This window comes from Peromyscus maniculatus, chromosome 18 (assembly GCF_049852395.1).
Source record: "Peromyscus maniculatus bairdii isolate BWxNUB_F1_BW_parent chromosome 18, HU_Pman_BW_mat_3.1, whole genome shotgun sequence".
NCBI lineage: Eukaryota > Metazoa > Chordata > Mammalia > Rodentia > Cricetidae > Peromyscus > Peromyscus maniculatus.
In genome coordinates this window covers 32,776,865-32,801,424 of record NC_134869.1, presented here as the reverse complement: position 1 = coordinate 32,801,424, position 24,560 = coordinate 32,776,865, and the positions used below count along the sequence as shown (strand labels likewise).

Sequence of the window (24,560 nt, the reverse complement as noted above, 5' to 3'; positions counted from 1 at the left end):
AACTACACAGAGAAACCCTGTCTCGAAAAACCAACAGAAAAAAAAAGGAAAAGAAAAGAAAAAGAATTACTTACTAGCTTACATAACAAACCAGCTAAAACTGACCCAGAGGTGCTTCTGAACGCCCAGGGAGTCACTACAGACCAGTAAAACAGAGACGCTTCACTACCTGTTGCTTGCATTCCCCATTCAAATGCAAGCGGCACAGTCTAACCCAGAAAACCCCATCCTTGCCAAGGCCTTGGGCTTGAGTCATTGTTCCATACCTTTAATTAATTCATTTCTTATTTTTCATGTGCATGTATGAAGTGAGTGTGGCTGGGCGCATGTGCCACCTACTTACCTACCTTCTCTTTCTCCAAATGTAATCAAGGTGTCAGAAACCCAACCGACTAAACAACTCTACTGACCGAGTTGCACACTGGGAAAAATAAAAACCCACAAACACCCGCTGGTGTCCCGCCTTTCCCAAATTGAATATCAAAAATGACACAGCCTTCGTCTCCAAGGATGTAAAATTTAAAACGAAAACAACAACAAAACAAACAAAAAGAAGAAAAAAAAGAAAAACAAAACAGAACAGTGAGTGTGTACAGGACTTTCTAGATGAACAGGAGTCCAAGCACTTTCTAGATGAACAAGAGTCCAAGCACTTTCTAGATGAACAGGAGTCCAAGCACTTTCTAGATGAACAGGAGTCCAAGCACTTTCTAGATGAACAAGAGTCCAAGCACTTTCTAGATGAACAAGAGTCTAAGCACTTTCTAGATGAACAGGAGTCCAAGCACTTTCTAGATGAACAGGAGTCCAAGCACTTTCTAGATGAACAGGAGTCCAAGCACCGCATGGCCTTCCTGACGCTTCACGGAGCTAAAAACCTGCACCCTCACCATTTATAAGAGAGAACGAGTGTGGAATTAGTGAGCGAGAAGAGTACTCGGGGCCAGAGACTTGAAACCCCTAGAGACCGTTCAGTCATTGCCGTCTGTGTCTATACAAGTCATTTCGTGTATAGAAAATACCGTCTCCCACGTGATGGCTGCGGCGTTTTATCTTTGAGGCCATTCCTCATTTTTGTCGTCCCCATTTGTCAAGAGACACCCTCGTCAAGACACACCCATTCTCTGATCGCCGCTACAGCTTGCTGACAGATTGGTGAAAGTAATGAACTGCTGACAGACGTGGAAGAGAGTCCTGGGAGACGGAGACTGGGTAGTTTCAGATATAGACTCCCAGCTCAACACTTAGACTCTATTGGAAGAGTCACTCCAACTCAATGAAAACTTACTACACATTTAAATTTCATTATTTACTCATTTAAAACCTGGTTCTCGCCAAACAGCTCAGCCTAGCCTCAAACTCACCAGTCCCCTGGTCCTCTCGGGTGCTTTGGCTATTTAAAAGTATTCTCAGCCATATTAATCAGGGCTAGATCTTTGAAAGCTGGAAAGGAACAAATCACATGCTTTAGGCTACAAAAATAAAAGTGTAAGCAGATAACATGTCACATGGAAAATAATAGTTTCAAACCTTAAAAATAAAAAAAATACATATCATGGGAAACAATTTCTTACTAATTTAACACAACAGCAATTTCGTAACAGCTTTGGAGAGGACTGTTTTTGTTACTGTTTTCAAGTGTGTGTGTATGTGCGCACGTGCATAAGTGCAGTACCTACAGAGGCCAGAAGAGGGTGACAGAGCCAGAGCTACCAGCAGTTGTGAGTCCCCTGAGGTGGGGCTAGGAATCGAACTCTGGTCCTCTGCAAAAGCCGTCCGCACTCTAAACTGCTGGGCCCTTAGTGAGAATTTTAGGGGAATCAATCCAGTTCAAGAACACCAATGTAAAAGAGCAGTTTATAATTTAAATTTCAATTAGAATAAATACGTATAACACCGCTGATAAACTATAAAATTTTATCTTTGTTTCCCAGACAAATAAGACAAGGATGGCAATTTTTCTTTCTTTTGAAAATATGCCTGTGAATGGGTTCAAATCAAAGCTAATTTGGCCATGGTTTCTGGCAAAAGAAAATGTGTTCCGTTTGGATGAATCTAGTCATGGTAAATAAAACCTACTCGGCACTACATTAAAGAAGTATGTTTCATTATAGGCACACCCAAGATTGTGTAGACATGAAACATAAAAGCAGCAGCAAACACCAAGTGCTCCCTATGGGTCGGGGATGTTCGGGAGCATTGGCTCACTCTCATCCTTCTCCACATCACAGATCCCACCAAAGATATAAGCACAATTACATGTTACCTGTGCTTGCCTGGCACTAAAGCTGGGAGTTCTTATTAGTAAAATCCTACCCTTTAACATATGAACAGACAAAAGCAAAGGTTTGATGTGTGTAAGTCTCGGGATGACCTTGTGTATTTAGTTAAGCGTCTGAGCTGGAGTGAGACCATCTGAACTCAGATCTAATATCTGCTAGCAACTAGGTTTGTATTTTCAGGAAACCATTCTACCTTTTAAACCCTGCTTCCTTTATCTATAGAATACAAGTAGGTATTTGATCTACTTTATAAGCCAACCAAGAGAGCCACATGATTGAGATCCGTGAGCATCTTAACATCTCAACAAAACCCTTCTCCAACTATAGCACCCTCTTGGCAACCTTTGTGGTCTCCTCAGGAAAGAAGGTGCCGTGATGTGGTGCACCAAACAGGTACCGAAGCCCTAACTGCCCACGTGATGGCTGTGGAGACGCCAGAGCTGGGAAAGAATTAGCTTCACATGGCGTCATGGGGGTGGACACCCTCACGGTGTGGTTAGTGCCCTTAGCAGGACAGAGGATTTGACGTCAACTCTGACAAAGAACACAGCAAGATGCCCAACTGCAAACCGGATCTTAGACACCACCCCTTTCCCCAACATATACCACTACCATTGCCGCCAAGACCACCGCGCCACCACCGACCGGGCAGGCTGGCTCCCCAGTTCTCTTGGGTAATCCAACTAGTTTAGGGCATTTTGTCATTATGCTTGGTCTCCTATGAAACGACAAGGCTAAAGCTCTTAGTGGTTCAGAGTTTCACAGAGAAGTCCAAACCTGCTTCTTAGAACTGTCAACATCACATCTACGGTCTATAATAAAAAAAATAAAATAAAAAAACCTGCAGTCTAACTGCTTGTGTGTGTGTGTGTGTGTGTGTGTGTATGCATGCTTATACAATATACTTATAAGAGAAAAACAGAACCCGAGAGGTCCATTTGACTAATATAGCTACAGGATAACAAATTGGCCTGGTTATCGTTACCAAACTCAGAGATGTTTTAAGATTAGGCCTAGATTTGTTTAGCTCAGATATATTTAATAATGGTCCTCAAACCTGTCGTTTATGGCATTTTGTTATTACACATGGTCTCCTTGTATTGCCCCTGTGTAACTCTATAGAGGAAAACCAATTCTAAGTTTCTATTGAAGACCCATCAAGATTCACAGTGCGGAGAGTTTTCAAAGGCTCCAGGAAGGGACAGAAACAAGCCGGGGCTGACTGATGCTATACTTCTGTCTACAAGGGAATTTCTTCTGAAGAACACAATACTACGGTTCTGGTTTTTTGTTTTGTTTTTTTGTCTTTTTTTTTTGTTTTGTTTTTTTGTTTTTTTGTTTTTTTTTTTTTTTTGCCTCTAAAGAGAGTGACTCAAAGCGGTTCTAGTGATTCCAATCAACATCAAGACAGGCACTCGCCTCAAGCCTGTAAATAACAATGCCAGGATTCTTACCTCTTGTATCTGCCTGGAACTGTTCTTGACGGGTCCTGTAAAGTAAAATATGAGACATCAGCTGTGTGCGCGTCAAAACACAACTACAGATGGCAGAACAACAGTAACAACCGCGCTTGCACTGAGAAGGCCTCTCACTGCTGATCACACAAAATGAGCCTGTATCTGGTTTTTCGGCCCAAACCAACCATGTTTTAAATACTGAAATGCTTTGGCTGTGAGCCTAGCCTTTAATGCCTAGGCCATCTCTCCAGCCCGGAATATTTTAAAAGCTTAGAAAACAAACATGGGGTGTAGCATAAATATTCAAAAAACACAATTGTTACAATTTTCATCATCTTCTTCCTCCTCCTCCTCCTCTTCCTTTTCTTCAGGTGAAGGCCTGGAACCTGCTGGGGGGCTGAGGATAGCCTTGAACTTCTGATCTTCCTGCTTCCACCTCTGAGTGTCGAGATTATATATGTGTGCCATCACACCCAGATTATGGCAGGGGATCGATCCCAAGGGCTTGAGTGTGCTCAGCAGGCATTCTGTCCTTCTAAGGTACTTCTCCAACCAATCATTATAGTCCATTATAGTCTTAAGATTACCTCCCTGGTTTTTATTATGGTCTCATTAAAAAAAAAAAAAACAACAAAAAAATGGTGCACACCTTTAATCCCAGCACTCAGAAGGTAAAGTCAAAAGGATCTCTGTGAGACCAGCCTGGCCTACAAAATGAGTTCTAGGACATCCAAGACTAAAACAAAAACAAACAAAAAACAAAAACAAACAAGGCAATGGGGCAAGTGAGATGTCTCAACCCTAAACGCACTGGCTGCTCCTGTAGGGCTCAAGTTCAAATCCCAGCTCCCCACCAGCCGCTCACAACCATTGACATAACCCCAGTTCCCCACCAGCAGCCCACAGCCATCTACATGACCCCAGCTCCCCACCAGCAGCCCACAGCCATCTACATGACCCCAGCTCCCCACCAGCAGCCCACAGCCATCTACATGACCCCAGCGGCCCGGTGCCCTCTTCTGGCCTCTGTTGACACTTGCACTTACATAGACATACACATACATAGATATACACATACACATAAAATAAATAATAAAAACTTAAAAAACCTATAACACCACACACACACACACACACACAGAGAGAGAGAGAGAGAGAGAGAGAGAGAGAGAGAGAGAGAGAGAAACTAACTTTTTAAAACTATAGCTAAAAATAACAAAAGTACATATTACTGCAATGATCCTAAGCTACAAAAATAAAAAGAGGAGACAGACAGACTGCTCAAAGTTAATATTAACTAGGGTGGAAATTTACTGTGCAAATAAGTAGGCAGTCACTGTGATAAGCCTGGGCTCCTGACATATGTTTTCAGTTTCATCTCAATAAAAGACATCATATTCAAGTGGCGAGCCTCTTTCAAACTGATAACGGTGTTATGTCTAAAGGCGATTATATAATTAAGGAATTTCTGGTCTGGTTAAAGCGAAAGGATCAGCTCGCTTTATAAGGTGACCGGTTCTACGGCGAAACGCTAACGGCAGTGGACTGCAACTCTCTCACACCACAGCATGGCAACCCTGGCAAGAGTCGGGCAACCCGATCAGGAGGAAGAACCAAACCAACCTTCCAACCCGACATGCAACTGAGACCATGGGTTCAGGTTTCTCCCGGTGCCCGAACAGGAAGCAGCAGTCATGCCCACTGTATCGTGGGATTACAGGATATACGAGAACAGAGCAGTCGGCACAAGAGGCTGGCAGTGCAGAGTTGGTGGAGTTTAGAGAGCTAAATGGGGTATAAAATCCTTGTCAACATTTCCAATATACATGAACCATTCCCAATACATTCTCACTATAACGGCATAAACCACTAAAAGATACCCTTATCTCAGGGTTTCATTTTTATTCCTTATTCCTCAGGTAAAATATGAGCTTCTGGAAGCTTGTCCCTACCCCCAAAATCTAGAGAAATCACTTCCTTAGCAATCTAACATTATAGGAAAGGAAAATAAAACCAACAAAACCTAAGCACTTAGGAAGTTATCAGGGGTCCAAAAAGCCAGCTGACAGGATCCTGGAGTGTCTGGGTGAGCCTGATCCTCATGAACAGAACTCGTAACTACTGGGAATCCTCCTGTGTTAGCTAATGTGAAGACAACCTCACTGGCCTGGCTATCAGCTGCTCTTAATGCAGAGAGAGCAACAAAACCTTGGCCAGATGTTTAAGACATTTCTTCTCTGTCATTTTAAGGGCATCCCCTAAAAGGAGGAAGGTCAGTCTTTGCTTTTATGTAGTTAACTAAGTAGAATATATTCTCTGTTTATAAAAGCATGCTTATCTCCAGAGAATAACAGGAAAGAACAGATATGTAAACTCTAGCTACCCGCGCAAGCACAACATGATTCTTTTATAAGGGGGAGAATGTTCACTGTTCCTCCCTGTGAGAATGGAGTTCTACACAAATACAAACTCTGCCATAGATCTTATAGCTAGACATTTCATTTCCGTGACCACAAAAAGATCCCCAAGCAGAGGCGCTAACTAACTTTATAATTACTAGGGACCCACGTTAATAACTACAGGTAACTGCTGCAAAACTTGACAAGTCCACTCTATGTGTAAGCCAATCTCCCTCGGCTGATCTGATTTCATGTATGCCTTCCATCGGTTTACACATCACAGGACCTCAACTGCTCCTGTACCGTGTTCCTGAGATTTCCTCATGGACTGCTCTACGTTCCAATGAGGCCGGAGTTTTACTTAAAACTCACACAAACTAGTTTGTGCTTTGCCAACATTTACGCAGCTCCGCACAGGTACTTCCCCCTCCCTTGAGTGGTATAAACTATACCCTTGCAAGGAAGATTATGTTAGGAAAAGTAGACTTGAAATCTGTTGCGTAACAGACCTGGGGTTTTCAAAGGATCTCATTACATGGTCCTTGGGATTTCCAAAACTCGGATCAAGTTCAGTTGTACTTTCTACAAGCAATCAATGCAGGAGACTTTCTCTGTTTTGTTTTGTTTTGTTTTTTTGAGACAGGGTTTCTCTGTGTAGCTTTGGAGTGAGCCTGTCCTGGAACTCGCTCTGTAGACCAGGCTGGCCTTGAACTCACAGAAAAAAGCCCGGCTTTTTCTCCTATTCTTTACACATTTGAGCTTCCCATAAGTAAACATGACTCAACCCAAATTTTTGGCTATGTCATCAATTCATCTGTGGTCTTCAAAATCTTCAAACAGGTTAGGGATGGGAAAGGTCAGGAAAGACTAGAGAGCGCTCTCAGACCGAGGGAGGGTCACAGACAATGACAGCAGCATGGGATTTGAATTGAATTCCTCTGCTCTGCCTTGGGACAGGATTGGGGCGACTAGAAAAACTTGAATGAGGCCCGCGTTTGAGTGAAGTGATGTGCTTACTCACTTGGTAGACCTTGTTCTTAGAAAACCAAGTATCAAGGAAGCAGTTTTAGAGGAAAACTGTTTTCTGTATGTTCTTGTGACTTTGCAGCAAGTTGAGACTGTTTGGAAGTAAAAATTACTAATGTCCACTTAGCAACTACCACTGAGAACCAACAGGGAAATCTTGCAAGTAATTTAGATGATATGCAACAGGGCACATTTTTTTCCTTTTTGGTTTTTTGTTTTGTGTTGTGTTGTTTTGTTCTTTTCATGACAGGGTTTCTCTGTGTACCTTTGGTGCCTGTCCTGGATCTCGCTCTGTAGACCAGGCTGACCTCGAACTCACAGAGATCCGCCTGCCCCTGCCTCTCGAGTGCTGGGATTAAAGGTGTGCGCCACTCTACCGCCCGGCCTTCTTTCTTTTTTTAATCTGGGAAATGCATTGTGCATTTTCAATCATAAGCTTTTCTCTGTAAATTTAGTCAAAGAAAACAATTCAAAACACAAATGGTTTGATACGTAAAGCTGTCATTATTGGTGCTTAAAAGAGTAAGAGATTTTAACCATTCATGATTATTACCTTTAGTGTCTAATTTGTGCTAATTAGTAAGGTTTAAAAAGAAATTCTATGCTATTGAAAGTAAGTTTTTTGTGTTGTTTGCTTGTTTGAATGCAGGGTCCCATGTTTCCTAGGCGAGCTTCTATCTTAGTGTGTATTAGTGTGTAACGGAGGCTGGCTCTGAATATCTAGTGTGGTAGAATTACTGACATGTGCAAACACACTTGGCTTGAAATAAGTTTTAAATATTTTTTTAAAAAAAAGTTCAGTTGAGTGGTGGTGGCACACGCCTTTGATCCCAGCACTTGGGAGACAGAGCCAGGCGGATCTCTGTGAGTTCGAGGCCAGCCTGGTCTACATAGCAAGTTCCAGGACAGGCACCAAAGGTACACAGAGAAACCCTGTCTCGAACACCCACCCCCACCCCCCCCAAAAAAAAAAAAGTTCATGCTGGAATATCTACAAAGGGCATTTCAGAAATATAAAAATTCCAAACATACACTTCTTTTCACCCAGCAATTCCAGTGTCAGGATTTTATCACGCACGTGCAGAGGAATGTGTTCAAGTTTTTCCTATACAACACTGTTTTTAATAGCAAAAAAATTTATAAGCAACCTTAACAAAATTTAGCTCAAAATTTTAGTACATCTCTATGTAAAATGGCATATTCTGCATCTGTGAAAAATAATACAGAAGCCCCTCGTGGACTACTGCAGAAGTCCATCTACAGTATCAGGTGGAAAAAGTAGGATGCGATACAGCCCAGATACAATACTACAATGACAAAGGTGTGTTAATCGGCCTTTCATTACCGGGACAAAACTCAGGATAAACAACTTCCAAGGAAGTTGGCTTAAACTCCCTCCTTCCTAGTTTCAGAGGTTTGTGGCCCATGGCTGTAGGCCTGTTGTGAAGCAGAGCTGCATGCAAGAGGGCAGAGAAGCCTACTTCATAATGGCTGAAGACACAACATGGCCCCCCTTTCGGACTAGGAACCATATCCCATATCCCAGTAATGCCATCAGATCATGTCATCCACCAATAGAATAATCCTGTGATGAAGCCAAAGTCACAACTAAACATTGCTATGGGACCGAGCCTTTAGCATACAGGCCATTTTTTTGAAGAACATTTTGTATTCAAAAATGGATGGATGGATGGATGGATGGATAGGTGGGCGGATAGGTGGATGGATGGATGGATGGATGGATGGATGGATGGATGGATGGATGGGGGGGGGTGGATGGATGGATGGATGGACGATAGGTGGGTGAGTGGGTACATGGATGGATAGGTAGATGAATGGATGGGTGGATGACGGACAAACAGACAGAGATAGCTTTCATTTGTAGCTTAGTTCTGAAGCTGTATGTAGAAAAGAAATACTAGCTGCTTCCAAGAAGTTAGCCAGTTGACAACTTTTAACAACACAGTTATGCCCTTTGAATTTTGTGTCACATGGGCACATGCCTTCAAAATAAAACCGAAAGAGTAAGATTCCATGGCTCATAGAAAACAGCAGAACATAAAGGAACTTTAACAACCACGCCACGTACCATTTCTTTCCATGTTCTATTATTTTCTAAATTGAATTGAATCGGAAAACATTGACTTAAAAAGCTCGCACGACCATGTTTAAAAGCTGTGTGGAGCTATGGCTAGCAACAGGAAAGCATCTGAATCTTCACTGTCTATTACCATGGTCGGTATCTCACTAAAAACTTGAAACCAGAAGTAAAAATATTCTAACCACTCACAAAGCGCGCCGTCAAGCCAAACTCATATTGGCATCTGCAGTCCTCGTTTCTAAAGGGCCTCCTTCCCTGAGCGGCTCAGATCTGTAGGCAATGCCAGGATGCGCCTTTCTCTCGTCCTATTAACACTAAACAAGCAATGCTGCTAAGACTCGGGTCTCTTCTCCCTCTTCCTCTCCCACACCACTCCTCTAGATTCGGGTGCTGTGGATATCTATCCTTTAGGAGCAACAGGGACCGCAAATTGAGATTGTTGCTCAGAGAGATGTCAACTATGTGGACGGAGAATTTCCTGTTCCCGCCGCCACCTCTGATGAGGCAATTAGAGAGGCCCGTGGAGAAGATTCCGCTTCCCTCTCATGCTAAGCAAACAGCCTGGCAAAATACATTTGAAGCCAAGGTCACCAGCGGGCGACCAACCTTTAATCCCAATTACTAATAAAACAAACAGACAGACAGAAATGGAAGAAACGATGAGCAGGCCCGGGAAGAGCTCAGCATAGTTAAATGAAGACAGATGCATGGGGCCAGGAACTCTTGAGGGCCAGCTCGGCCGAGCTGGAAGTCCATGTTAGTTAGCGTGTATGCACTAGACATGATTAGACTGCAGCAGACCAAGCCTTTTTCTATACAAAGAAATCAGCCCTTTGTCCACAGACACTGTCTGATGTTAGGTTAGCATGCTTTCATTCTTAAAGTGTCCAGGGCAAGCAGATGGGCAAGAACGGAAACCAGGTGGGGTAGACTTTCAATGACAATGGTGTATTTTCTCCACCTCAGGAAGTTCAACTTTCATGGTGTGGAAGTCATCGCTGCAAGAGGACCAGGTTTAATTCCCATGTTGTTAAACAGAAAGGGACTTTAGGTTATGGCCAATCACACACACACACACACACACACACACACACACACACACACACACACACACACACTTGAGAGGAGCTGTGAGCTTAGCACTGTGACAGGGCGCTACACTCCACAGAACCATGGTGGCCATTACTGACAGGAACGGCAACTTGCCGGGATGGGAAGGGGGAGAGGAACCCCATCACTCTGTGAATCTCTGTGTCAGTAACTTCAGCCTTAGGGAAGAAAGAGAAGCTCTTCTCTGTATTTCCTAACCACTTCCAAACAGTCTGCCTCCCTCTGTCAAATGTCTCATTAATGTTGCAAGATGGCAAGTAGACATGGATTTAACGTGTTCATCAATTGAGCAGAGAAGGGTGTGTGATCCTCCGAAATGCCTTTTAAAGCCACGTAATAATGAAATGAATTTAGAAAAACCAAGACTAGGGGGCTGGAGATGCAGCTCCGTTGGTAGACTGGGTGCCCACCAAGCATGAAGGCCCGGGTTCATTGACCAGCACAGCAGAGCAAGGCTGTGCATGGTGGTGCACACCTGTAATCCTGGCACTCAGAGAAAGGAAGAGCAGAGGTTCGAGGTCATCCTTGCTACATAGGAAGGATGAGGTCAGCAGCCTCAAGATATTAGACTTTTCTCGAGACAAAGGGGGAGGGGAGAAAAGAGGAGGGGAGGGGAGGGGACTCTGAAAACACATGATGATCTTAGTATGCAAACTGTATACTGGCAGCACTAAAAGGCAGAGGCAGGGGGATCACAACTTTGAGGCCAACCTGGGGATACACAGCAAGTGCAAGGCCAGCCTAGGCTACATCACAAGACCCTGCCCTAAAATAAGAAAAACCTGGGTGCAGTGGCTCATGCTTATAACGCCAGCTCCAGGGAGGCAGAGACGGGCAGCACCCCCGAGGCTGACTCACCAGCCAGCTTTGCCTACTTGGCAAGTACCAGGACATCGAAAGACGGTGTCTCAAAAGAAGTGGACAGTGTCCGAGAAATGACATCTGAGGTGAGTTGGATCTTCTGGCCTGTGCGTGTACACACAGATGTGGAGAGAAAGAAAGGGAGGAGAGAGAGAGAGAGAGAGAGAGAGAGAGAGAGAGAGAGAGAGAGAGGGAGGGAGGGAGGGAGGGAGGGAGGGAGAGGGAGAGGGAGAGGGAGAGGGAGAGGGAGAGGGAGAGGGAGAGGGAGAGGGAGAGGGGGAAAGGGAGAGGGAGAGAAAAAGTGGTGTGTGTGTGTGTGTGTGTGTGTGTGTGTGTGTGTGTGTGTGTGTGAGAGAGAGAGAGAGAGAGAGAGAGAGAGAGAGAGAGAGAGAGAAAGGCCAGGCAGGCAGACTTACAATGTCACAAAAATTAACAAGACCCAGATCAATTATATTTCAAAACACACTTAACACAACTGATTCTAGAGATGAGAGACACATCAGGGCAGTGGATTCTGTGTCCTGAGAAGCACCCAAAAAAAATATCCTATAGTGTGATCTGTTTCATCGTCAAAGCAAGCAGCTCAAGTGAAACCGAATTACGTTTTATTTCCAAAAATACTTTAAACTAGACAGAAAGGCAAGTGTTTCTGTGAACGTCAACATGGCTCTATTCACAGCGCCAGGCTCTGCTTAAGACTGTATCGTGTCTAAAGAGTTGACTGGGGAAACTGGGTCCCAGGTTTGCTTCTTCAGTTAGGATCCAAAAGTCAGCCTACGACAGACCGGGACACTCAGCTCAACCACTGCATCCTTACTTGTGAGCAACAAGAAAGCGCTTATTTTTCTTGGTTATTTTTACAGCTGATGTCACCTAAACCCAGCCAATCAGTCAGACAATAACAGTCTTCGCTCAGGGACCGAGCGCCAAACAATGATCAAGTCAGTAAGTATTTGGATAGAAGGGAGATCGGAGGTTAAACCCACAGGACGGGAGACTGGAAAGATGATGAAGGGCAGTTTAAAAGACCGTTGTTCCAATAGCCAGGGACTTGCTGGCCATTTTCAACGCTCACCTGGGACAGGTAGGAAGCGCCTGGATCTAAGAGGCTGGCCGCTTCGTTCTGGATGGTATTCTGTTGTGTGATGGCGTCTTCTCGCTTCCGCTCTTTCTGACCCGCTTCATCATCGTCGTACTCATCTAGACACTGAGAGAAAGGAGAGTCTCCATTTCAGGCCCCATCTAAGTAACAGAATGCTTTAGCAGTATTTAAAAACACACCGTCTAGCATTTAAAAAAAAAAAAAAAAAAAAAAAAAAGTCTGTATTTAGCCGGGCAGTGGTTACGTACACCTTTAATCCCAGCACTCACTGGGGAGGCAGGGGCAGGTAGATCTCTGAGTTCGAGGCCAGCCTGGTCTATAGAGCGAGAAGAGAGTCCCAGGACAGCCAGACCTACACAGCAAAACCCTGTCTCAAAAAACCAAAACGAACCAAACAAACAAAAACAAAACACAACAAAATCTGTATGTGGTCATAAATTAAGTTCATACAATAAAGATGGTCCTTTTTGGCAATATATGCATTCCATTCCTGTAAATTAAACTGTCTCCTAAGTTCCAACACCTTTATATTCTCACCCATGACAACATATCTCTTCAAAGCTCTAATTACTAATGACAAGTTTCTCAAAGAGACGGCTCATTCCTTCTCTATCATTCATTCAACATGGAAACTCAACTATGCCTGCCTGAAACAGGCGCTCTGCACAGGGCAACACCATAAGCATGGAATTTACAGTTCCGTGAGGAAGGAAGGCATATTTGTGTGTGTGTGTGTGTGTGTGTGTGTGTGTGTGTGTGTGTGTTTAGTGATAAGGTCATTTTTTACCTTCACCTTGCCTACAGGAATATAAGGAAAGAATATTTCCACATGGGAGTTAAGAAAGGTTCTGGAAGAACTAGTAATTTCAAGGATGGCTATAATTTGGAAGCACACATCGGGACAAAGAGGAATTTCAGATGGTGAGAACAGCATCCTGAAGACGCTTACTAGAGGGTTACTGAAGAGCTGAATCGACAGCAGCCATTATCTGTCTCCAAAACCTGCCACAAGGAAATAAACTTGACCCAAATCCCTATCCATTATGCTGTCACGGCGCTGGCTATGAGCTCCTCAAACGCACATCGAACCCCAACACTGACCCACTTAGGTTCTCTCTGAGATCCAAAAAACCCTGTCTCTGGGCATTACCTATAAAGACATTAAGACACTAACCAAAACCCAGGATGGCAGGGGGACACCAAGATCGACCTGCAAGATCAGGGCGGGTCTCTGGAGACACCAAGAAGGGCCACTGGGAGATGTGAAACGATAGTATGGTGAAGGGCAACTCAAGGACAAAGTGGACAGTGACGGACTTGGAAAGGCATCTACCTAGATGGAGAGGAATCTGGCAACAGACCAGAAGGGCAAAGGAAAAGAGTGAACAGGCCGAGACGGTAGAGCACGTTTAGACCCTTCTGGAAAGCAGCAGGGTGCTTACACAGGTATGACTCACCTGCGGTTCAGTGGACTAGCCGGTGAGAACTTGGGTGAGAACAATTATGATTCTGTGCTACTGTTACTGCTTGTAAGTCTACTGCTCTTGACTCCAAGCCAGGAGACCGGTGGCTTCTGCTAAGACTCACAGGGAGTCTTAGCCTGTGGGCAGCTAGCTCCTAAGGGAGGCCTGGGAAGGCAAAGACTCTGATCTCCAAGAAACAAAGACAAGAAATAACCCGAGGACATCGATGAGGCAGAAAGCTGTCACAGGACTTGGAATTGATACATGACCAAAACTGGCTTGGGTGGTGTGTGTGTGTGTGTGTGTGTGTGCATGCTGGCAACAGCAATTAAGTCCAAATTAATAGGGAATAAAGGTGTTAAAGCTAGTTAACAGAATTGATTATTTTGAGTTCAGAAAAAAATATATATAAATCCTAGGCAAATAAAAGGCACAGTCAACAAAAGAAATCCAATAAATGGCACAAAACTGCCCATTAGTCCTGACGGCAAAAAGACTCTCTTAGGAGTTTAAGGGGGGAGGCCTTTCTTAAACCAACAGAGACTATCTTGGTTAATGACAAAATACCAACAACATTTAAGAGTAAATGATGTCCTCTACCATGTTCTGGAAGTGGTGGGTAACAAACCAGCTCAACTGTGAGAAAGGAAGCAACTATCACCATTTTATATGATTTTTAAACTGTAAATTTAAAATATTTATTATTAAAGTTCCTGAAGACTTTTTTTTTTTTTTTTTTTTTTGATAAACACAAGGAATGAATACCTTCCCAACACAACAGCAACACACCCTGAAGTAATGCCAACCCTTCAATTCACAAGGAGGGCTAAGAGTCAAGCGTAAGAGGGAGAAGGCTGGGCATGGTGGTGCACGCCTTTAATCCCAGCACTCGGGAGTCGGAGGCAGGTGGATCTCTGTGAGTTCGAGGCCAGCCTGGTCTACAGAGCGAGATCCAGGAATGAGTAATCCCGTCTTCAGTCTTCTGCTCTGGTAGCAATATCTAGGCTCATTGCCCAGGATCTAAACAGCCAACATCCCTGAGTCTAAGATTTATGATCATCGGAAGCTCAAAGTCGGAATTGTAAATCACAGGTGTGTACGGGTAGAAAGCCAAAGTTGAGGCAGGTTAGCCGTAAGCTCTCTGGACACTGGATGTTCTTTGGTTCAAGCTTATTTTCTGAGACCCAGCCCCTCAACTACCCTTTCCTCTACCACTTCCTGAATAACTGCAGACTGCCCCCGCTGCCAGCAAATGAAAATCAAAGTGAAGAATCCAGGAATGCTTGATAATGAATTACCAAGACAAGACACACCGAGAAGGCAAAGAAAGTTACCCTCATTAAGCTCTGCATGTTCTTCCCACGGCACATCCTTTTACCTGCTGCCTGGGCACCCATTCCTTCACACATGACATCTCTGTAGGAGAATGATCCTCACATTGCAGGTAACTATCAGAAGGGATTATACGATTATTTACAAGCTCTTTAGGACCAGCTGGCAACCAGTCCGGATCTTCCAGATACAGAAATTCTAAAAACCTTTAAGCTGTTTTATACCCTTGAAATAAAGGATGTGGAAAACGGAAATCTTATTTGGGGCTGGGAGGATGTTCAGTGGTCAAGAGTGCAAGCTATGCGAGTTTGAGGACTTGAGTTCAAATCTCCAGCACTCATGTACAAAAGTCAGTTACAGCCATATGAGCACCTGTAACCCCAGCATTGTGAGGGGTCAGAGACATGGGGATCGCTGGGGATCGCTGACTGCCAGGCTGGCTTTGAGGTCCACGAGGAACATTGTCTCCAGGGACTATGGGGGGCAATGGCAGAGATGACCTACGAGTGAGCCTCTTCCGGGCCTCTGTGGACATCCACACGCCACTACGTGCAAGTACCACACATGAATACAACTTCACTCTTCTCCCAACCACCTTCTCTGCCACCGAAATCTCACGCTTCTGTGACAGGTAGCTCAGCCATGGTCAGTGCCCTGTCACCACATCTCGGGGCTAAACTCTAGCAAGTCGCCTAAACAGCAACATCCCATCATAAGAACGCTCTGTCATGCATCTCACGAAAATAATAAAACTTAGTTGGGTAGCTTTTAAACAACAAGATGACATTTCTCCAGATAACTAAATCAATCAACCTGCATTATGAAAAACCTTGAACAACAGAGACGAAAAGGAAAATAAAAACTCTCCCTCCACTTAAACGGCTACTCATGTGGTACAAATCTTCCCACAGGCTTCTCTCTAAGCAGGCAATGGGAGCCCGGCTCGGCGACCTGCTTACGTGGCCTTGTCATTTGCAGGACAAATCCTGGCCCCGGCACAGCACAGACTGTGACTGCAGACAATTCGGCCACTCCTGTTGGTGTAGTTAAATAACCCTTCCTATTAATGTTTGGTTGTATTTATAAGTTCAATGGCTCTTTAAATACACTACCAATTTCCATCCCCAAAATCTTACAGGAGGCGATCTGACAAGGACGCAGATGATGATGATGATGATGATGATGATGATGATGACCACAATTATTATTTTCTTGAAACACTTTGGGGGAAATAATGGTTTCCACGAGCCTCAGTTAGTAGGGTGAACTCTCACAATTTTATTGGCTTTAGGAATCTCTTTATACATCTTCATTTTCCTAGCCAATATCATCTCAATTTTTGTTATTCACATTCTGGGCATCTAAGAGGTTCTTTATATAATGTAAAGATAGGAACGTTTGTGTATCACCTATAGTAAAAATCTTTCCCTAGTTTACATTTTCATTGTGATTGTCAGACATTTTTCCTTGTGGTTTTATACTATGGTTTCCAACTTAATGATCTAGTCAATCATGTATTTCCTATTTTTGCTACCACATTCATAAATTAAATTTATTATATAATGATCTTGGGATTATTATATGATGATCTGGTTTCTTCTTTCAGCAACAACTAACTGTTTTGCACGAACAGTCTAGAGCTGTAATACTGGTGGTAGGCTGTGTGAGCAATGGTGCCCACAAGAACCCAGCACACCTCAAATTTACCCAGGAGATCTACGTTCATCTCTTTACCCTCCATTCAAAATGGTATCTTCAAGTGGGGCATAGTGGCACAGGCCTTTAATCCCAACATTTGGGAGGCAGAGGCAGACAGATCTCTATAAGTGCAAGGCCAGCCTGGTCTACACAGTGAGTTCTAGGACAGCCAGAGCTACCTAGTGGGACCCTGTCTCAAAGAAAAGGGAAAGAAAAAAAAAAGCTCTCTTTATCATGCATTTTTACACGGGTATGCTTTTCACTTTCTATTCTGTCTCACTGATCTCTCTATATAGTGTGCAAGGGACACTGTTTTTACCATTGTGAGTTACAGCATCTAAGAACATCTGCCATTTCCGTTCTTATTATTCATTGCTAAATCTTCCTTAGTCATCTCTAGCCAACTTATTTTTCCCATTTGGATTCCTCGGTATCTTTCAATTAACATATAAATTACTCGGAGAAAACTGTGGATAATATTTGTTAGGGTGTAACCTTGTAAAATGGGGACCCTATCAGTACCTACAAAAGAGGGTTGCGATCATACAGGTTAGCAGTGAATTGAAACTAAGAACATCAGTGCTCACATGGGCCATGGGTAGACAGACTTACAGCAAACACAGGGAAGTGCACAGAGGCGAGAAACATTAAGAGTAAACAGTAACAAGTGCAACTCCTCCTCTTTAACATTTGAGTGTCAAGTCGAACAATGCGGAACTGAGGAAGTGTGGTAGAGGACTTCATATACTGATGGGACACAAGGTAAGCGGAGGGACCCGAGGGGCATATGAAAGATGAAACACCTTGCACTAAGACTCTCAAGAAGAGTCCAGACAGATCAACGTAGACAATACAGACACATAAAGCGGGGTGCTCTGGCGGTAGTCTCCACTGTCTAGGGTGACTCCACCCTTCTGTGATGAGCACAAACAGAATAAGGTGAACATACACAGGAAGCGTAGGATAGATCCTGAAAGCAACATGAAAACCAACTAAATAAAAACATGGAGGAATTTCCAAACAAGTCCTGAAGGTCTTGGGACGGGAAGATGACTCTTAGGCTTCAATGGCACTAATCTATAGTATTTCTAATTAGCTGTTACTGAAATGATATTGGTGCTATTCTCCTCTGAACATGAGGCATATTCACATCTTCAGCAAGCTTGTTTATTCATCCACTCATTTATTTAACTGTTCATTTTTTTGAAGCAGGATCTTGCTATGTAGCCCAGGTTAGCCTTGAATTTTAGCAAGCTTCCTGCTTCGGCCTCCCGAGTGCCGGTATCTCAGACGTTACACCATCAGACCAGACTGCCTTGTTTTAGGAATGAATGTGGGGGAAGGTCACTGCATCTCTTTCCACTGTTCAGACAGGTTACTCGGAAGCAAGTCTTGACAGGCGGGGTATTAACGATGCAATTATATTTGAACCTACTTTGTGTTAATGGCATTTTCCAGCAACATCGGACTCTTTCCCCCCACTGGCATTTCTTCCTCCTTCTCAGTTACTAAATGCAGCCAAGAGTCTAGAACAATACTAGTTTTAGGTGGAAACCCTTTCCTCGGAGTTACATACTTCGTACGCTGGATGTTATTGCCCACAGCAAACATTCCAGCCTCAACAGACTTGTCTCAGTGCTTTCCAGTTGGGAGGTAAAGTAAGCCTGGGTATTTACAACCTAAAAATTCCTCAACGTGAGTCACACAAGCACAGAGAGAAACAGTCAGCACTAGCATAAGGAAGGAGACATCTTAAGAAGAAACCAACAAACAACGCATTGTGGAGAAGCCACTCCGACTCAGATAGATCCCGGACGGCTTTTAAACCAGCACAGTAGAAAGCCAAGGGCATCAGCCTTTCACAACGACAGCTACGCACGCTCCCAAAGCTGCAAGGGTCGGAGCCATCAAAGACAGCAAAGGCCCTTTAAAAAAAAAAAAAAAAAGCATTTGGCTCTCAAAGTTACCATATTTATTTAAACAGTCCGGTACACACAGCCTTTCCTCGGTGAATGCAATGACGAAATCTAGACCCTAAAAAGTTCATCTTGAATTTCCTAGTAGCTTGGACACTTCATCACCCGATGCCTCGGTTGCCCTCATTTCTTAATAGCACCAGCTATGCCCAGTACTTGCTATGACCGAACCAAAGAGCCCCTGGGGAATACCCAGCATGACTGACACACAGCACTCCATCAATGTTCCACTGTTGTGATTACTGTAACTGCCACCAAAGAAGCATGGGCAACAGTAATACTACTACTACTAGCTTCAATTTCTAGACTTGCGTTCAATGCGTTTCAACTGGAATCACCCCTTGACCTCTCTTGTGAAATCAATCCACAAATGTCCAGTTCTTCATAGAGTGAGCGCTTCCTATTGATTCGCTGAGTGGCAAGGTGTCCTATCGTCTTGAATGTAAGATGTAAAACCCAAGTTCTAAGAGCGACGGCTCAGTGGAGTTGGCGCTCGCTGAACAAGCACGAGAGTCTGAGTTTGGCCCCCCCCAGCACCAACACAAAATCCGGGTGCAGGGGCACACAGCTGCAACCTCGATGCCAGTGTATGTGTGTGTTGGGGGGGTGGGGGATCTGGAGGAGGTTGGCAGACCCTGCGAATGTTCTGGACCGTCCAACCAAAATCAAGGAACTCTAGGTTCAGCCAGAAAGCCTGAAGTCTGACTCAAAAAATAAGGGCAAAGCGACAGAGAAAACCACCCCAACATGGACTTCAGACCTCCACACATTCACACAGATACTGTCCACACACAAACACAAAAGTTGATTACAAGTTTTTTTTAATTCCTTCATTTTCAACAGTTTTGCCCCTTGACACAGGGTCTCAGTATGTCCCCAGGGCTGGCCTTGAGATCCTCCCAACACATCAAAAGTAGAGAGCACACCATGTGCCCAATTCAGCGGTTTACACCTTCCACAGCCCTCTTCCCTTCCAAGTTTATAAACCCGTACTGTCAAATGACTCAATATTCCGCAAGGCAGAGAACCGACCCCAAGGCTGATTTAGGGTCCTTCAGACGCTACTCAGCAATACCTAAAGAAACAGGAAACTGATAAATATGAATGGATACTCCCTGGTTTAATACTTCCGAAGCTCTTAAGCATAAAAAACTTAAATGACTTTAATATAAAATGTTTGCTTATGAATTCCTTCCTTCTGCCTCGGGATATAAAATAAAACCCTTCTGAACAAAGAAATGCCTTCTGAACCTATGTCCCTGTTACCTCGGGCCTCATTTCACCGAGGCCTCACAGGACAAACTGGACACGCAGCCTCTCACACACAGCCTGAGTGTGCAGAAAGGGCACTCCCAGAGGTCACCTCTCAGAGTAGAAGCCGTCAGTATGAATCACTGCAGACTCCACCACACTGGCTGGACACTATCAGAAGCTCCAAGTCAAGCTGTAGTGAGCGCTGACACCTCACGTAAGCCTAGCCTCGCCAGTTTGGGTGGGAGTCTTTGGGGAAACACTAAGAACTGCCCATGTCGGGGGACAGAGAAGGTTAAGTCGCTAGCAGTGACGAGAGGGTACCGCATGCTGAGATTCCTCCAAGCCCATATGTTTTGCTTGAGGATTCAGAAATATTTGGAACACCCACTGGCAGGATAATCTGTATACATACTTGGGCAGAAGGGATGACAGCACAGGATCCATGGGGGCTTAGCAGTCACCCCACGAATCACACGGATGCTCCTGAAAACAAAACCAAATGGCTTCTGACTCCTTTCGGGCAGAGTTAGGGAGAGAAGACCACCATTTGGTAAGGATTACTCAGGAGAGGTCGTCACAGGGAAGGGACCCTGCCAGCACAGCACAAATCTCTGCCCTTTGCTGGTTTGCTGTTTATGTGGTGGAACAGGCCCGGCTTTTACGACCCAGGGTACTCTTGAGTAGGGAGAAGTGAGAAATATTAGCTACAAAGAGATACCTAGATGACGAGAGGACAGACAGAAACACAGGATAGCCTCGGGAGGGCCTGGTTCCTTATCCACTGGCCCAGGACTTTATGCCAAAGGTCTTTTTATAACAATGCCAAGGGGCGGGGCAAAAAAAAAAAAGACCTCCCTCCCTTCCAGCACAGCCCAGTGTAGACCCTTCCAAACACCTGGTACCCAGGCCTGTGGTCCAATCAACCTCTTATGCAGTCCTGCTGGGTAAAGTCACCAGGAAACCTCAGTGGGCTACGACATGTTTATGCTCAGCCTTTCTCCCCTTACTCTAGAGGAGCGTTCTTGTTTAAACCTCTTCTCAAGGTCCCTTCACACATCCATCTGAAAACGCGCAGACCTCATGGAAGCAGTCATTCATCCTAATATGTCCTGCTACTTAGTTTAGAACAAACCACAACTGGCTTAGAGTGGTAAGCCTACGCTTATTAGCACAGAGGCTAGAGCCCCAAAGATCCATCAGTAGTATTAAGGAAGTGAATGAAAGACGTCACAAATAAAATCACCTATTCGTGCTTTACAGTTGCCCTGTTCCCGCGCAGGAAAGGCCCCCTTGCTTGTTTCTATAGAGTCCCTGTGATAGTCTCAAACTGTCAACATCACACAATCCAGAATTAGGAGATTAGGTTGGGCTGGGGATACTCCTGTAGGGGATTATTTTCATTAGTGGGAAGACCCGCACACACACTGTAGGAGGCACCATTCCCTGGGCTGCAGATCCTGGACTGTTTCAGAATGGAGAAAGTAAACTGAGCAGGAGCATGCATTCATTCAGGGCTCTCTGCTCTTGACTGACGGTGGAATGTGGCCGGTCGTCTCAAACTCCAGCCACAATGACTTCCCTGCCACAGTGGAACGTAACCTGGAATTATGAGCCAAACAAACTGTTTCTTCCTGAAGTTGCCTTTATCAGTCTTTTATTACAACAGGAAAAGAAACTAAGTTTGCTGTGAGATAATCCTTTCGTAAGCTAAATATGTATTACTCTCATTGGTTAATAATAAAGTTAATTGGCCTATAGCAAGGCAGGATTAAAGTTAGGTGGGACAGTCAAATTGAGGACTTGGATGAAGAAAGTCAGAGTCAGGAGAAACACCAGGAGATGCCCAAGAAGCAAGATGCTGGAGGACAGGTAAAGTCATAAGCCATGTGATAATACATAGATTAACAGAAATAAGTTAATTTAAATGTACAAGCCAGTTAGTAATAAGCCTGAGCTATTGGCCGAGCATTTTGTAATTAGTATAAGCTTCTGTGTGTTTATTCGGGACTGGGCGGTGGGGATGGGTAATGCCTGTTTACATAAGTTCTCAATCCTCCCTTTTCTTCCATCGCTCACCCGGCAGATGCAAAGACTTGATACATTTGCCGAATCTTCTTTCCCTATCCCAGGCTTAGACCCATGCTGAGACCAAGAACGTAACTACAGAGACTCTGCCTCTCCAGCTTCACTTTGCTGGATACTTAGCCCTCTGACATAGGAGGAGAGCGAACCCCTAGAGGAATGGGCATGCCAGTGAGAAAGCCCTGGAAGAGTTTGCAGTGGGGATTTTTGATGGGTGCTATGTCTGCGGACCCACCCGAGAGTGTGAGGTCAGAAAGAACAGCAATGTGTGTCCTGTGACACTGGAAATACCTAGATACTAAATGAAGTGGGAAAAGAAACGGAAAATTTCAGTCCAATTCTATCTAAGCAGTATACAATGTACCCATCATTTCCTGTTGGATCTTCAGTTCGTCTTTATTATGTAACATTAAACCCTCTGTCTGTCCTTCATTCTTAAGCAAGGCAATTAACCGCTAAAGCTTGTTATCGTTTGCGAATTTCGTCCATGATGATAATGGGCTTTGATCAAGCCCACCCCGACTCCCTCCCCTCCAAATCCTCCTATACTACCGCCACCCCTTGTCCCTCGGTGTCACGTATTCTTAGTGCCGTCAGCATGCACATGGCTGCAGGGCCATATACGGGAACACAGGCAGCCTATCAGCCACATCTGAAGAAAATGTAACACAAACACACACACACACACACACACACACACACACACACACACACACACACATACACAGACATCAACTGTCAATAGCTTGAAGGACTTTGTGAATCCTGCCCCCATCTATCCATGTTAGAATTGTGATTGGCTGGAACTTGTGTCTGTCTTGAGCCTGCAGCCACAGCTACTGTGAGTCAGCTCATGTGTGCAACTGCCCGGTCGTCTGGCTCATAGTCTTTCCACCGCTTTTCCTCCATGATCCCTAAACTCTCAATCACATAGCCCGGTGTAGAGGCCCTGATGACCCTTCTGTACTGACCTGGAAGAAGCTACGGGACAGGCCCATGTCACTTCACTAATAAGCAATGGGACTGGGACTTAAATGCAGAGCAACCTGGCTGGAACCAGTACTTAACTTCTAGACTGTATTTACTGCTTTATGATACTAGGCTTGTTCCCAACGCCAGCCATCGCAAACACAGCAGGTGTTTTATATAATATGCCATTATGTGAAATGTGAAGAAAGGCGTCACTAAAGTCTAAGACAACCATCACTTAAACCTTCAACGCATACCTGCTTAATAAAGGAAACGGTCTAAGAAAATGCATGACTCTCGAAATCTGTCATTCTCAAAAATCAATCCCTAATATGGAAGAGATCAAGAGCTAACATCATCATAAGCAAGGCATGGCGTCCCACACCTGTAATCCCAGCACTGTAGAAGCAGAAGCAGGAAGAACATGAGTTCAAAGCCAGCCTGCGCTACCAAGCAGCAAGTTAGAGGACAGCTTAGGACACACAGTGAGACCCCTCGTGAACACACAATCGAAAAGCGAGGTCTTGTGGTTGCAGAGATTCTTAATAAGGGAGACCGCTTTGCCAACCAAAGCACAAAAGAACCTCTGCAATAGTTAGCCAGTACCGCCAAAACAAAATACCACAGGTATGAGGCCAACCACAGAAATTTATTTTCTTGCAGTTCTGGAGGCTCAAAGTCCAAGATGAAAAGTCCAAGGAGGTGTGAAGCCTCCCGAGGCCTCTCTCCTTGGCATGCAGAGGTCTCCCTGCAGCTGGCACGGTCTTGTCATTGACCGAGTGCATCTTTGGGATTTGTATTCTCTTTCCACCCTCTGCCCCTTCTCTCGGTACTGAGGGCACACAAATCCAGGGGTACAAAACAGTCTATAACAACACGCAATAGCTGCTCTTACTGGAGCCCGGTCCTAGAACATGGAACACTATTTGTCAGAAGCCACTGCAGAGCCCACGGTGATGTGAAGTTATTTCTCTATAAGGGTCAACTATGCAAAAGAAACCAGTAGGAGGTCTTCATTTGAGACTCATGTTGGTAACTACATGGAATGCTCAAAAATCTTGGTAGGGCCCAAGAAAATGCCCTTATGTTTAGTTCTTGTTCAATAAATTACATCAGGGCCAACGCACAATCTGCATTATGGAGGAGTGGTTTTCTCCACAGCGCTCAAGAACAGGACTGCTGTATATGTTTGCCTTGTGAACTGATCTGTCTGCATACAGCACTTGCTCAGTAAATGCCAGGGTGAGGAGAGAGGCAGAGGCGAGCAAGAGGGAGCGGAGGGGGAAGACATCTATCCCCTTACAGTGCAGTACCTCATCCTTCCATGTTTTGGGTTGGTGCTCTGTGGACTGACACAAAACAAGATTTTTAAAAACTATGAATGCACACAGAAGTTTAAGGTGTAACATAAACCTTGACCGTTTCTTGGCTCCATGCCTCAGCTCGTT

The 24,560-nt window shown here is 44.5% G+C and overlaps 1 protein-coding gene across 2 annotated transcripts in view; it reads right to left on the bottom strand.

Moving 5' to 3' along the window:
- The window catches only part of Pawr (pro-apoptotic WT1 regulator), an 81,667-nt gene that overhangs the window by 17,424 nt on the left and 39,683 nt on the right, over positions 1–24,560 (bottom strand). For both annotated transcript variants that reach the window (XM_076553868.1, XM_076553867.1), the window contains 2 exons: positions 12,312–12,443; positions 3,737–3,771 (listed from right to left, as the gene is read on the bottom strand). In XM_076553868.1, coding sequence (XP_076409983.1) covers positions 3,737–3,771; positions 12,312–12,443 — 167 coding nt within the window. The remainder of the gene's footprint in view (positions 1–3,736; positions 3,772–12,311; positions 12,444–24,560) is intronic.